General features: G+C 35.9%; 1 protein-coding gene across 1 annotated transcript in view; it reads left to right on the forward strand.

The window, feature by feature from the left end:
• The first annotated feature begins 2,803 nt into the window (after positions 1-2,803).
• ttyh3a (tweety family member 3a) overlaps positions 2,804-14,807 on the forward strand; it is a 62,048-nt gene continuing 50,044 nt past the window's right edge. Inside the window, exon 1 of the mRNA XM_073832538.1 lies at positions 2,804-3,667. Within this exon, the coding sequence (XP_073688639.1) occupies positions 3,542-3,667 (126 nt within the window). The 5' untranslated portion in view covers positions 2,804-3,541. The remainder of the gene's footprint in view (positions 3,668-14,807) is intronic.

The raw sequence follows: 14,807 nt of genomic DNA on the forward strand, positions 1-14,807 counted from the left end.
CTAAACTAGCTAACCATCTTAAATTAAACCCACTCCAATTACACCTTTGTTTCTCCATCCTGGCAAATTTCTTTAGTCACAGATGTATTTTCATTCTCTGATGAATAGCATGTTCTTTTTAGTATAATAGCAGAAACCATAACACAGTTTTAGATTTCATTTGGTCTTGTTTTGAGAAAGTGCGTTGACTGTCTGTCTTGCAGGCATGAAGACAGAATTCAGATATTCATTTATAGTGCCACGGGTATGGGTAATGTGTAACAAACCAGCACACCTAAATTAGCTTAGGTTTGAGTTCCTTAAGCTTTTGGTCAATGGTCATTTTTGAGGAAGTTTCTCCCTGTCACCACAAAAGGGTCAGATTCAATTTTATAAAAATACACAATATCAGGTCTTTCTTTCAAACCAAAAACTATTAGAAGTTTTGTGAAAATTTTGTGAAGATTTCCCAAAATGTTGTATCAGCGTAATTTAATTTTGTTTTAATATATTGTGTTTTTAGAGTCTTGATTCAATCTTATTCATTAGATATTAAATTCAAAGTGGTTAAAAAGTGAAATAAACTCCATACTATAGATTGTGACATATTTTAATGCAGCAATTAAGCTTACCATGAAAAAAGACATCATTTACACTCAGAAATTGCTAGTAAATTTCACAAATATTTAAAAAGAAAACATGACATTTTGAAGTAGAAAAACTAAAATAGTTTATTAAAATTATTTTCTTGTAAACATATAATAATCATTCTTTTATTTACAATAAAAAAGTGTGCTTACAGTGTAGTTTTTATTTATTTTTTATATATTAGTCCATTAGTATAGCAAGTGTTTAGATGGATAATTTTTAGGTGGTGAATTCAACAAAATCAACAAATATGGAATGCTTTTGACCGTTTAACCCATTTTACCCAAATGCATTATGTACATTTTAACCTATAAAATCAATCAATTTCATTTTATTTAATTTTTTACATTATTTTAATATTTAATATTTTTATGAACAAATATGTAATGTTTTTAATTGTTGTAAGTCATGGGAATTGATGTTACCCCAATATGTTATGTCTACTGTAAAAAAACATCGCATTTTAACCTTTAAAATCAGTACATTACATTTTACATTTTTGACTTCGTTTTTTATTTTATTTTATTTAATTTTGTCAGTTAATGTATTATTTTATATATATTTTTTATCAGCAAATAAGAAATGCTTTCAATTATTTTATGCCATGGGATTTTATGTTATCCCAAAGCATTGTGTGACAAATCATCACAGTTTAACCTATAAAATCAATATAGCTCATTTGAATTCATTTTTAATTAAATTGTATTAATTAATTTATTATTTTATATTTTTATGAACAAATATGGAATGTTTTTAATAATTTTAATGTTACCCCAATGCATTGTGTACTGTGAAAAACCATCACATTTTAACCTAAAAATTTTTTTAACCTAATTTAATATTTTATTTTTTGTGAACAAATATGGAATGCTTATTCATTTCAAGCCATGAGATTTGATCACAAAGCATTATGTCTGAAAAAAAACATCACATTTCAACTTATAAAATAAATACAATTAATTTGATTTCCTTTAAATTTTTATTTAATTGTATAAATTAATTTAACATTTTATATATTAAAATTATATTTTATAAATTAATACATTTTATAGTTAGCAAGCATTACATAATTAATTTGATAATTTTTTAACATGTTACCTTCAATAAAACATACAGAAATATGTGTAAAAAATCAACCAACTGGTACGCAATATCACTATCATCAGCCTTCACTTCTTGAGGATCTTTTTTTTTTATATATTAACAGGAAAATCATGTACACTACCAGTCAAAAGTTTTTGGACAGTATTTTTTTTAAATGTTTTTTAAAGAAGTCTCTTCTGCTCCTCAAGCCTGCATTTATTTGATCCAAAGTACAGTAAAACAGTATAACATTTTAAAATATTTTTAATATTTAAAATACCTGTTTTCTTTTTGAATATATTTTAAAATGTAATTTATTCTTGTGATTTTAAAGCTGAATTTTTAGCATTATTACTCAAGTCATCGGTGTCACACGATCCTTCAGAAATCATTCTAATAATCTGATTTGCTGCTAAAATTATTATTATTATTATTATGTTGAAAACAGCAGATTAGAATTTTTCAGGTTTCTTTGATAAATAAAAAGTTCAGAAGAACAGCATTTATCTGAAATAAGAAACTTTTGTAACATTATATTATAAATGTCTTTTTCATCACTTTGGATCAATTTAAAGCATCCTTGTTGCTAAATAAAAGTATGCCAATATTTGGATCTTTCTATTCATCAAAGAATCCTGAAACAATAAATGTACTCAACAGTTTTAAATATTGACAATAAAATGAAGAAATGTTTCTTGAACAGCAAATCAGCATGTGACACTGAAGACTGGAGTAATGATACTGAAAATGTAGCTTTGATCACATGAATAAATTAAAATTTAAAACATATTAAAATAGAAAGCAGTTGTTTTAAAAAGTAAAACATTTAGCAGGCTTGGTGTGCGGAAGAGACTTCTTACTGTCCGAAAACGTTTGACTGGTAGTGTATATAATCTTCTTTAAATTAATGCACCATGATATTTTTTCTCCAGCAACCCTTGTGTGTAGTATTGTGTCTGACCACTAGATGTCCGCATTCTCAACAGTTGTCTCGAACCGTGATAAGCCTCCACTATCTCAACGTGAGTTTGTTGCGGTGCTATCGGCTCGTTGCTTGATTGTTCTTCACTCACTCGCACTGGATTAGAGATCGTCTCACCGAGTTTTGTCGGTGGGGAGGAGTCGCGTGGCGTCCACTAACCCACACACGGGCATTTCGACTTCACAAACACCTTCCCCGGTCATTTTAGGACTAATAAGGACAAAAGGACGGAGGAGTTCCACCGTGGGAATGACGGAGCCGCAGACAAACGCTTGGCACTAATCTCGGCCAATGAATGACATCAAGCAAAGGAGATACATCTTATAACTGGCTGACGTTGAGAGAACTGAGGCTTGGATCTCGGAAGGATTCCGCTCTGAATGCTTGCATATCTCAGGGTTTATTGTGTGCATGCGTGTAGTTTTAATGTTATCCAAACAATAGGCAGTTTGGAGAGGGGAAGTAGGAGCTTGTAACACACGCTTCCCTTGTGTTTGCCAGCCAGCCGGTAGACACAGGAAAGCTGAAAGCCTGTTTCATACAGCTGGACACTTCTGAAGCCTTTAAATGCTTTAAATAATTAGCTCTGTTGACAAATTAAACCCCTCGTTTTACTGAACAATCAGCATCCGAGCTTTCGTTTTCTCTCCAGGGACTGCAGGCGCTTTAAACAACTAGTCGTTTTTAGCTTCATATCACTATGGATGAAAGAGCATAGATGTGCATTTCCAGGAAAGAGCAGGTTTATGCGTGACTTTATAGCCTAATGATATTGGTTTAGCACTGACAGAAGTTTTAAACTTCCTGCTTTAGTTTCTCTCGGCTCGGAGTGTTATTGTCATAAAGATTATGGCAGCCGTTGTAAATTACTCTCCTCCGTGGTGGGTTAACCTTCTCCACAGACTGCCTCACTTTAATCTGCAGTTTGAACAAACAAGCAGTGATTTTCGCCCAGAGGACTCTTCATACCAGCAGGTAAGTCCATGCATTACAGTAACACTGCTAATGTTTGATACAGCAAACACGAGTAGATGAAATGCTTCTTGGCGATATGAAATATTTTGTGTTAAATATTAGGCTACAGCTACATGATACCGATTGTACCTCATTCTAAACAATATCACACAAGCAAGAGTGCTATTATTCTGAATATAGGCACAGTTGTAGACTGGTAACTTAATAGCAGCCGTGGTGATATTCAGTACTGCATGACTAAGTTGTGCTTTTATACTTGTTTTAGACAGTGTTATTACATAATTAGCTGAGACCATTCTTTAAGACCAAAACTGACCCCAGTTAGTTCATGTATTTCTTCTCAGCCAAATAGAGGGTTTGCATTTGTGTCACGGTTTGGTCAGTTACACGGATGCGCGGCCATGCTGGAGATACTCTCATGTAAACAACAGCATTGATTGCATGGTTAATGTACTACTAAATATGTTTTGCTAATTAATGCTGGCTAAGCTACAGAAAATATTATATAGAGAAGGATCTAGTAAGCAGGAAAGGGTGCAATAGTTTGATAAACTAAAGTTTATGGGTGGTATAGATACACTACCAGTCAAAAGTTTGGACACACTTCCCCATTCTCTTTAATGTGGAAGTGTGTCCAAACCTTTGACTGGTACTGTACGTAAGAGCAGTAATAATTAAGATATTAGCCTAATATTTTACCTACCTGACCGGAAATGATAAGAACAAACGCAAAAATGAAATCCAGGTTCAGTTTGGCCAACCAGTTATTTTGCACTCTTCTCCTTGATTTGTTATAAACTTTGGCAGTCTATAGTATTCCAAATGTTTTTCCCAGTCGGACCGATTAGTTCAGCCCAAACATGACAATAATTGACTATTTGCAGCAGCAGTAATTAGCAAAATATGATGATTTTCGTTTGGTTCAGTGGCATTGTTTATATTATTTTCCGCCAATATGGCCAATTGATGACGTGTTGTGAAAACCAAAGCTTCAAGGTTTGCATGTCACCTACTAAACAAAGATGGACTGGAGTAGTGTATATGATTGGAGCAAAGCAACAATTATTCCTCCTCTTGCTCAAACAGTTCTGAAATCATTCCAGATTTGTGTTTTTCCAGCACAGTAATGACATTGCGTTTAAGTCATCTTGAAAAGGTTGCATTTATTTGGATGTTCTAAAACCCTTAAAGTGGTTTAATGTTCTAAAACGACGACCAGGAGAAAACTGTTTTCTCACATAATACTTGCCATAAACACTTTCTACTACTAAGCCAATGGCAACGTAATCCAAGTAGCAAGACAAGATTTTGACATAAAAGCCAAGTTTTGTTGTGAAACTCTAGATGGTGCAGGCTAATGGTTTAACTCAAATTGATATTTACAACATTAAAATACTTGGCACAAGCTGATTGGTTCATGTTGTGTACACTCCCTATGAGTTTGCAAATGTCTGGTTAACATTCACTAGAGCATTTCAGAGTTCCTCTAAAACCCTCCACCTCCCCAGCTCCACCTGTATAGATCTGCTATGAGTTATTATATGTGCTGCTTGTGCAGCAGCAGTATGTCTTAAATACTCACAGCACCGTATCGGTGTTTGTATTGGCAGTAGCAAGTTTCTGTAACATTGTCATCCATTATTACCAGGCTAAAATCATGATTTTATGAGTTGTCATGATAGAATAGTTTTCCCCTTAGAAAACCATTAAAGAAAAATGCTTAGCATGGCTTAATGTTCTAAGAAATTGGTATAGAGGATTTGCACTTACGTCACAATTTGATCAGCTACCGGGATGCACAGCCATACTAGAGATACTCGGATGTATTGATTGCGCAGTTAATGTACTACTGAATTCTTTGTTCTGCTAATTTATGCTGTCTAGACCACAGAAAAAAAAACATGTGGAAGCTGCTAAATCATATAGAGAAGGACCTAGTAGGCAGAAAAGGGTGCAATAGTTTGACAAACTAAAGTTAATAGGTGGTAAACATGACAATAATTGACCATTTTCATTGGCAATAATCAGCTAAATATGCGTGTTTCGTTTGGTTCTGTGACATTGTTTACGGCCGTTTGATGACGCATTGTGAGAACACTCTATTCAACAACCAAACTCAGTATACACGTTAATAATAAAGCATACTATGAGAGTATACACATTTCCTATTGTAAATAGGAACATCACAGGAGGACTGAAATGCACTAGCAAACCCAGATACACATTTTTGCCTATTGAGTTAGAGCACAAGAACAAACTGTTCATTTTAGTTCAAGAGTTCATAGGTAGCTTATCTCCTAAAGAGATTACACAGAGTTTTTTATGTGCACATTTCTTTGTGCCATAAAATGGCAATAAACGATAATCAATCTTTATTATGACTACTTCATTGTTATTGTTAAGCCTTGCATCTCTATAATGCTGAACACACCCAGGCGTGTCTGGTGAAGGTAGAGGTACCCTGTGCAGTGTGCAACCTTTCAACTACTTGGCTGTAGTCTTTCATCACAGAGACAACAGATGGCCTAAAGACAAGCCAGGAGTGCCATACGCCTGGTGACAATACTTCTAATCAAAGTGCCTTAAATCAAGTTCGCTCTTCACTGTTGTTTGCTTTATGGAGTGTTGGGTGAAACCAATTGGTAACTTGGAATAATGATGTAAATCAGTTGTAATTGCATCTGACCGTTACCATCAACCTAAGCAAATGGCAAGTTTTAAATGACAAATTTGGTCATTTAAATAAAATTGGGAAGTCAGGTGGTATAGGATCATAATCATAGTTTGTCGTACCTTTAAGGTGGTCTGTGCACATTAGGTGCTTCCTTAGACAGTTTTATCTTTGTGCATCCACTAACTATCATCTGAACCCCATTTAGATCAAAGCAAGTGCAAAAAAACTCTAAGTTTAAGTTGGTTAGTTAACAGCCACTTGCTTGATTTGGTTTATTTAATGAATTGCATCAACATGTCATTTTGACTTGTGTCCAAAAATATCTATACACTTTTTTTTATTTATTTTTTTGTCTGCTGTGTATCTTCACATGATGCTGAGAATCACTTCTCCTTTGGCTAGAAGTGTAGAGGAACTAGCTCAAGGCAAGAATGAGTGGATTAATTTAGAAACAGCAGTTGCAAACTGACGGCCAACTTAATACTCAATCCCTGCTGGTCTTCTAGCATTTAGTGCCTGGAAAAACAGGCACAGAGATGTTAAAAGTCACTCAGGAAAGCAGCTGAGATGGAGAAGGCAGAGAATTCAGTGCTTCTGGGTCATAAAAGCCCAGGATAGACTGTCAGCTGTTTAAAAATGTTTTACCAGTGACTTTTGAAGCATCAGCGTTGGAAGAATGTCTTAAAACAGCATGGCAGGAACAAGCTAAAGCACATGATAAAGCAATTTTTTTGTTTTTACAGTTGTGTTAAGGGATCTAACATTCTCCTGTCAAATGCCATTGACATCAGGTTCATATCGAATTACAAATAACTTCACATGAACTGTCTAGATTCTAGAAAGTCTAGTTGGAGAGAAATTCCTGAGTATTTTAAATGTGTATGGTTGAGGAAAGTCAAAATGAAATACACATTTAAAATAGACAGGATGCTCGAGCAGCTTGTACGAGCAGCCTGTCTTGGAGTCAAAGCGCACATAGTGAATGATAACAGACAGCACAGCTGAGGATGGGGGAGAGAGGGAGTAAGAGGGGACACCTGCTGTCCCATGAATGGCGCTTGTTCACAGGGTTGGAATTAACTAGAGATGTCATCTGGTTTGGCCACTAGTAAGTGGTTAAGCTCACTCCTGATGTCCCAGACTGGGTTTCCTTGATGCGCTTATTTGTGAACTTTGTCCTACTTTTAATTTTAGCTCAGGAGTTTTACTTTTGGTGGTCTGTTTTCTATTAAAAAGAACAAAGGCAGTCTTGGTTTTAGCACAAAATCATTATTTATTGATGTCGCTGCCTAAATATTCAGTTGTTTGGCACTGATTGTAGTGTGGAGTGAGATGACAGGTTATTAATGCTGCTCAGCAGACTGTGTCAAGAAATGTGAAGTTGCCAAGCTAATTCTTGTACTGAAGAGAGTTTGGGTAAAGAGTTTACCTTTAGCACACTGCTTGTTACAGTGTGTCTGTGCAGTTTCATTTTTATTAAACCTTAACCAGATGTATTATAAAATTATCCTACAGATAATAATACCATTTACAATTTTGGGGTCTGTAAGCTTAAAAAATTTTAAAAGTAGTCTCTTAATGTCACCAAAGCAGCATTTGTTTGATTAAAACAGAAATGGCAAAAACAGCAAATGGTATGAAATGTTATTGCAATTTAAAGTTAGTATTTTCTATATTTTAATGTGATTTATTTCTTTGATAGTAAAGTTTTTCAGCATCATTACTCCAGTCTTCAATGTCCTTCAGAAATCATTATAATACTTGTAATGCTGCTCAAAAAATACTTTTTTCATTATTAATAATATCAATGTTGAAAACGGTTGTACTGTTTAATTTTTTGGTGGAAACCATGATTTTGTTTTTTTCTTCTCAGGATTTGTTGACGAATAGAAAGTTCATAAGAAGAGAAATGCCTTTTTCTAACATTTAGAAATGTCTTTACTTTCACTTTTGATCAGTTCGCTGAATAAAAGTATTAATTTATTTCAGAAAGGAAAAAAATCTTATTTTGAATGGTAGGCTTTAGTCTTGAGTTAAAGCTAAAAAAAAAAATCGATCACATTAAATGATAGAAGTGACTTTAAGCATCACAACATTGTAATGTAAAGTATAAAAATAGATATTAATTCTGAGATTTGCTAAAGATTGCATTTAACAGTATGTTATTAGCATTATTAAAGATAAATTAATAACATAAATAAAATGAATAGGCATCATAGGCACAGTTAAATAACCAGTATATCGACTAATAATAATCAATTAAAAATATTTTTCATATTTGCCGATAACTCTGAAATCTTTGTGGCCACCGTTCCATCTGTGAACTCAAGTGGATTGAATCATTGTCTAATATTCTAGTTGAACTTCACCATTTCCCATCCCTAAACACTTGTCACTGGCTATCAATGGGTATTGCTTTGAGAAAAACGTGTCTCACATGTTTACAAAGGCCAGGACTGTGGGAGTTTGGGCAGTGCTTCTCACGAATCATCGTGGATGAAAGCCAAGCTGTGAAGGGGAGGTCCAGTCAGCAGGATGATGGATGAGACTGGAGCTCTAGGTTTGTTTGGGTGAGGAGAGACCTGCCAGCGGATGAGGAAGGCACACAAGGCTAACTTGAGTGTGCCGCCACTGGGTTGTCTACCACAAGTTGATTAACCTAAATTATGTAGTTTGGGAAATGTCTTATAGTAAAGAAAGTCATTTTCCACAGTTAGGAATGTATGTGACATTACACAAACATGTTACTTGAAGTCATTTGATATTGATTTCTGTAAAGAGGTGGTATTTTCATATTTAGTCTTTATCAAACCATGCTAAACCATGTGTTTACTTTAAGCTGGAGCTGTTCTTTCAAAGTGGATTTTGCCGATACATACAAAGGAGATTTTAAAGTAACTCTTTAAATCTATAAACAAGGCTTGCTTTTCTGCACATTTTTACTTGCAGCTCTATTTGTAGGACAGATCATTACTAAGGGTAGGGACACCAAATTGACGCCGAAGAGTTTGGGCTAAGGAAAATCACCTGTCGCAAGTTCTCTTTCTCACCAATGAGCTCCGCTGGCCATTTGACATTCAGAATCAGCCGAAAAACAGCTGACTGTGTCCGACTATAGCAAACGGTGTGAAACGCATCGAAAAAACTAAAGCCGACTGATGCTCGAAAACACCCAGTCATTGGCTTGGTGTCACGGGTTTAAGTAGTTCATGGTTATATTAAAAGATTTTACTGGAAATTTGTTCCAGCTTCAAACATCTAGAGTCATCAAAAGTGCAGCTGTCAGTACTGGAATTTTTTAAAATGTAATGATACCAGCTATGGCTGCCCTCAATTAAGGATTTTTCTGGTAGACTAGTAGTCGTTTATTTTAAGCATTAGTAGACTATTAGTCACAAGTTTAATAAGCCATATAAATAATAACAAATACCCTTTAATTGCCTACATAGCCTAATAAGCACTTAAGCTAGGGCTGTCGCGATAACCGCAATATCGTAATACCGCGCTATTGACAAGCATAACCGCAGAGGAATGCAACAACCGCAGCAACCGCGATATTTGCCTGTTTTCTTTTTTCCTAAGGATTTGCCCTTCTCACTTAATGCCTGTGTGCTGAATATTAAATTAATAATAAGTTAGTAATGATAACATAATGTGTCTATTATGAGGCTCAGTAGATATGCACTTAACAAGCCTAAACAGACAGCGAATGAGAGAGAGATCGACTGAGCTTGTGCGATTACCTGCGTCTGTCTTTCAGACAGAGTCAGGTATGTATGTGAAACTAGCTTGTCATGTCCAAGGAAAGTGAAATCTGTCTTAACATCGATGCTCTGCTGGTCAGCTGAGCCTTTAAAAGTGGCGATTAAAGTTAAAATGATTTCAACTTCGTGTTTCATTACGTCTCTCTTTGAATAAATAAGCGTTTTTGAACGTGTAGTTGAATGAACGGTTTAAAGACTTACTCAAAGATAATAGTCTCTTGCCTCCATCTTGTGGCGTAAAAATGAAACTGCACTCACTGACAGCTCGCCTAGAACACGCAGGTTACTGACAGAAAGTCTCTTGTCCAGTCAGACTCGAGGGTGCGCGCTAACTGATGTATGTACGAAGATTTCAGATGCAAAGCCTCTAAATATGTCTGACATTTTTCTTCAAAATTTGCATTTCTTTCTGGCTAGGTTTCTATGTAAGTACTGTTTACTTCACTTCATGTATCAACGCGATTTGGTTTCGGTTTATTGATTTCTGAATATGACCTTACATTGTAACAGCCTACACACAATTATATATATATATATATATATATATATATATATATATATATATATATGGCGGTAATACCGCATACCGCGCTACTGAGCCACTCAAAATTACCGCAAGGGAAATTCCTTAACCGCGACAGCCCTAACTTAAGCGCACAAAAAAAGCTTGCCATAGCATATCGGCAGATAAAATAATTATGAATGTTTCTGGGAAAAACAGCATGGAGACTGCATTAATGTTTTAATAATTTATCTATAAACTAGTGCTTTGTTTTCGACTTAAGAGATGAAGTTGGCGACACTGACTCGTCATCTCCGCAGTAGTGATGCGCCTGTATGCATGCTTCATACGGATTACATAATCTAAGAATATTTGTGTTCTATTTGAATTGTTTGTTTGAAAGTAGACATTTTTATTCTCTATAGAAAACCTATATTTTTTAATGTCTGTAAGATAATTTTAGTTTCTAAGTTTCGCAGTCCAGTTTGCAGAGACCGAGACAGCAGAAAGCTTGTACTATTTGCTTTTATTATTTTACAAAAGCTCAACGTTTCATTGTTATTCCAGTGCAAAGCAATAAATGTAGTCCTAACCGATTCGAAAGATGTACACACTCTGCACAGACACTTAAATAGCGCATAATATGTTGGCGTTTGGATGTCCTGCCTGATAGACTATATTACCACATAGACCATCCGTTAACGATCTGTCCGTCAGGAACTTTGTGACTTTGCCACTTCCTGTGGATTTTTTTTCAGTGACTAATGAAATTTTGGTCAGCCAAGCCTTTTCTCACCGACTAATGGTTAGCATTTCCCGCTGTAGCATTTTGAGCAGTGTTAAGCGGATTCTTCAACACCTCTGATTGGCCATTGTTTTCACACGCCCAACAGATATGTCTGTTACACTCAGGAGTGTTTGAAAGCAGGCATCTAGCAGATCTGTCTATGAGCAAATATATTAGGGATCTGCTGATAGATGTGGCTTTCAAACACTCCCGTGCATATCTGTGTAAGCCAATCACAGACATGTTGAGCATGTGAATACAATGGCAAATGCTGGTATCGTTACTTTTTTAATATTTCAGTACTGACCGGTATAGGGTTGGGCGATGTCGACCAATTTGGCATCGTACGATGTCTAATGTGAAACATCGCGATGGACGATGGCATCGTCTGCGGGGGGCGGGGGTGAGGGATGGTTGTTGTTAAATAATTTATTCATAACGAATTAATTAATTGTAGCCTACCGTGTCCACCAGTGCTTAATTTGAGCCTGATCCTGTTCTGGAAAATGTCCGATTTTGGATTTTTGCGTTCCGGTATTTGTTTTTAAAGATCCGGCATTAACAAGTGCATTAGATCGTGACAGTGAGTGCGTGCAGACGAGACAAGAGCAAACGCGGGTTTATATAGATGCATTTGGAGGATGTGTGTTGGTCCTTAACATATTTTCGACCAGTCAGCTTTTTTAAGTTCAATAACGCTCTCATTGTTTGCTTACTGCTTAACCCACTCTCTCCAAACGCATTTACTGAGCAGCAGAATGTTTAGAGAGAAAGTGTAATATCAGAAATAATACCAAATCAAGCGAAATATTATGCATTAACATTATAAACACTATAAACATAACTATAAGTTAGTTACCCTGACTCCAAAACGAATGATTTAAATGTAGAGGTATTCAGAACAGAACAGAAATGAAACAAAATATATAAAGTTAAGAAACTAAAACAAAGCGAAACTAAAAATAGCGCGTTGGTCTCACGCACCTCTGTTTTTCGGCACAAATCCAAGTGTTTCCATATTCCCAATGTATTTGAATGATAAAGTGTTATTTATAATGTATACTAGGCTTTGTATTGTACGTTCGTATTTTGATGGAAAAAAATATATACTCTTGTTTTTGTTCCAAGCTCTGTTCGTTATGGTAAAACCATGAAAATGGCATATTTGGTGTAGTTTATTTAATCTAATTTAATTAAAATTATTTAGATTTTTTTCTGCTGTTTTTGTATGCCTCATTTATTAATGTAAACGAACTTTCATGTAATTCGTTAGGAGTTCACTGTAATTTGTATTGTGATCACTAACAACTTCCTTGTTATTATTTCCTCATAATAATAATAATAATAATAAAATAAGTAAAGAAGCAGAAAGTGAAAGCATGCATTTCATTTGGCTATATAGTGATTAAGTGTGTGTTTTTCGTGAGCGGGTTGCTGCTGCGGCGGGGGCGGGGCGGAGGATCGCGATGCCGGCTCAGCATCGTGATGTCTATTGGCCATCGGCGATGGACGATGGCATCGTCTATCGACCCAACCCTAGACCGGTACCGACATCCGTATTTTTGACAAACCATCCAGGATTCCACAAGAGCCATAAGCAATTTGGCTTCCATTCCAACGACATAGAGAGACAAGGTACCAAATACCAGATTTGACACATCCAAACCTTCGTACTTCATTTGTGCTCTTGAAGACCTTGTGAAGTTGTTCGAGCAAGGTCTCTTTTGTGTTGCAACTGGAAGTGGACTCTTCCCTCATTTTCATTTAAACTAGTAGTTGGCGTAACAGCTGGAAAAAGAAAAACTTGACTTGAAGTTAACTCCGCCTCATGTTGTTCCAAACCCGCAAGACTTTCGTTCATCTTACCACATTCAAGGCCAAGAAAGGTAGAAAGGACAATGTTAAAATAGTCCATGTGACATCAGTGGTTCATCTTTAATCTTCGGCACGCATTCACAAGATGATACTCTCGTGAACGCGTGTCGAAGAGTAAGGATGAACCACTGATGTCACATGGACAATTTTAACACTGACGGAAGAGAAGTTGTTATTTTTGTTTTCTTTGCACAAAGTATTCTCGTAGCTTCATAAAATTAAGGTTGAACCATTGGATTTCATCAAAAATATCTTAATTTGTGTTCAGAAGATGAACTAAGGTCTTGCATGTTCGGAACAACATGAGGGTGAGTAATTAATGACAGAATTTTTTATTTTTGGGTGAACTAACCCTTTAAACCCCACCCTTTTCTTGTAATCATTTGCAAAGTCACATTCAGATTGGCCTCCATCCAATTAACAACCAATGGATAGAACCAAGCCCTTTTTTGGTAATTTGTTACACTCGTATATGCGTCACAATATTGAAGAAAAAATCTATCTTCTTTAAATTCAGGCAGCTTTCCATTTCCATTAAATAGGTTGAATTTACAACCAATTGTTGGATAGGAAAGGTGTAGTGTAGACGCCAATAGCCTTGTGGTTAGTGCGCCAACATACAATGCAAGTGTGCTTATGGCAGCCTGAGTTCAATTCCCATTTTGAGGTCCTTTGCCGATTCCGCTCGGCTTCACTCAGTGTTTTCCTCTCAGCTGTCTACTATCCTTTCCCAATAAATGCATAAAAAAAGCCATATAAATAAAGTACAAGTGTTAGCATAATTGAGTATACACTAAAAACACAACTTGGGACTTACTAATGCTATTCAGAGGGAGATTGTATTTATAATTAAAGGGATGGCATTTTTAATTATAGAAAAAGTCTTGTTGGATTTATCGCCGAAAAATGCTACAAAAGCTGTCACTGGGATGGTAACCATATTTACCCCTAAAGACCATTATAGGTACCTTTTAAAAGGGTACTGCCCCAGTGACAGTTTTTGTACAACTTCTCTTTTGACAGTTTTGCTGCAAGAGAAAGACTTATCTTATAAAGAATTTGGTCATGAACTAGTGATTTCGACTTCCAAGCTAACAGACATGGACTAAAAACATCACGTTTTTTTTTTTTCTTGGGGTCTTTAACCACTGTTTTATTAAAACATCAGTGTAGTGTTGTTCATTTGCCTTACTAGTTAAAGTTCCCGTCTCCTTGTTATGGGAATGTGGGCTTAAGCACGGCTTGAAGTGCAAATTTGAAAAACAAAACCCCTACATGCTTTCCCACTCCCACACCCACTCCCCAGGCTGGCTGTGGGGGAGGTTGGAGAAATTCGTGACTGGCCTCTTCGCGTTGTGGGGGGAGCGCTGGAAACATTTCCATTTTTGCTAATTGTAGCGCTAGTGTTTGAGTCATTTTAGTCATTCTTGCATGTCATTCTCAGGGATGTCATTGGGCATCAGGAAACGAGAGCGGGGATGCTGCTAATCTGTTTTGTCAGCGTGTTTGCATGGTGCGACACAGACTGACGAGGCCGT

Source organism: Garra rufa, chromosome 1 (assembly GCF_049309525.1).
Source record: "Garra rufa chromosome 1, GarRuf1.0, whole genome shotgun sequence".
Lineage (NCBI taxonomy): Eukaryota > Metazoa > Chordata > Actinopteri > Cypriniformes > Cyprinidae > Garra > Garra rufa.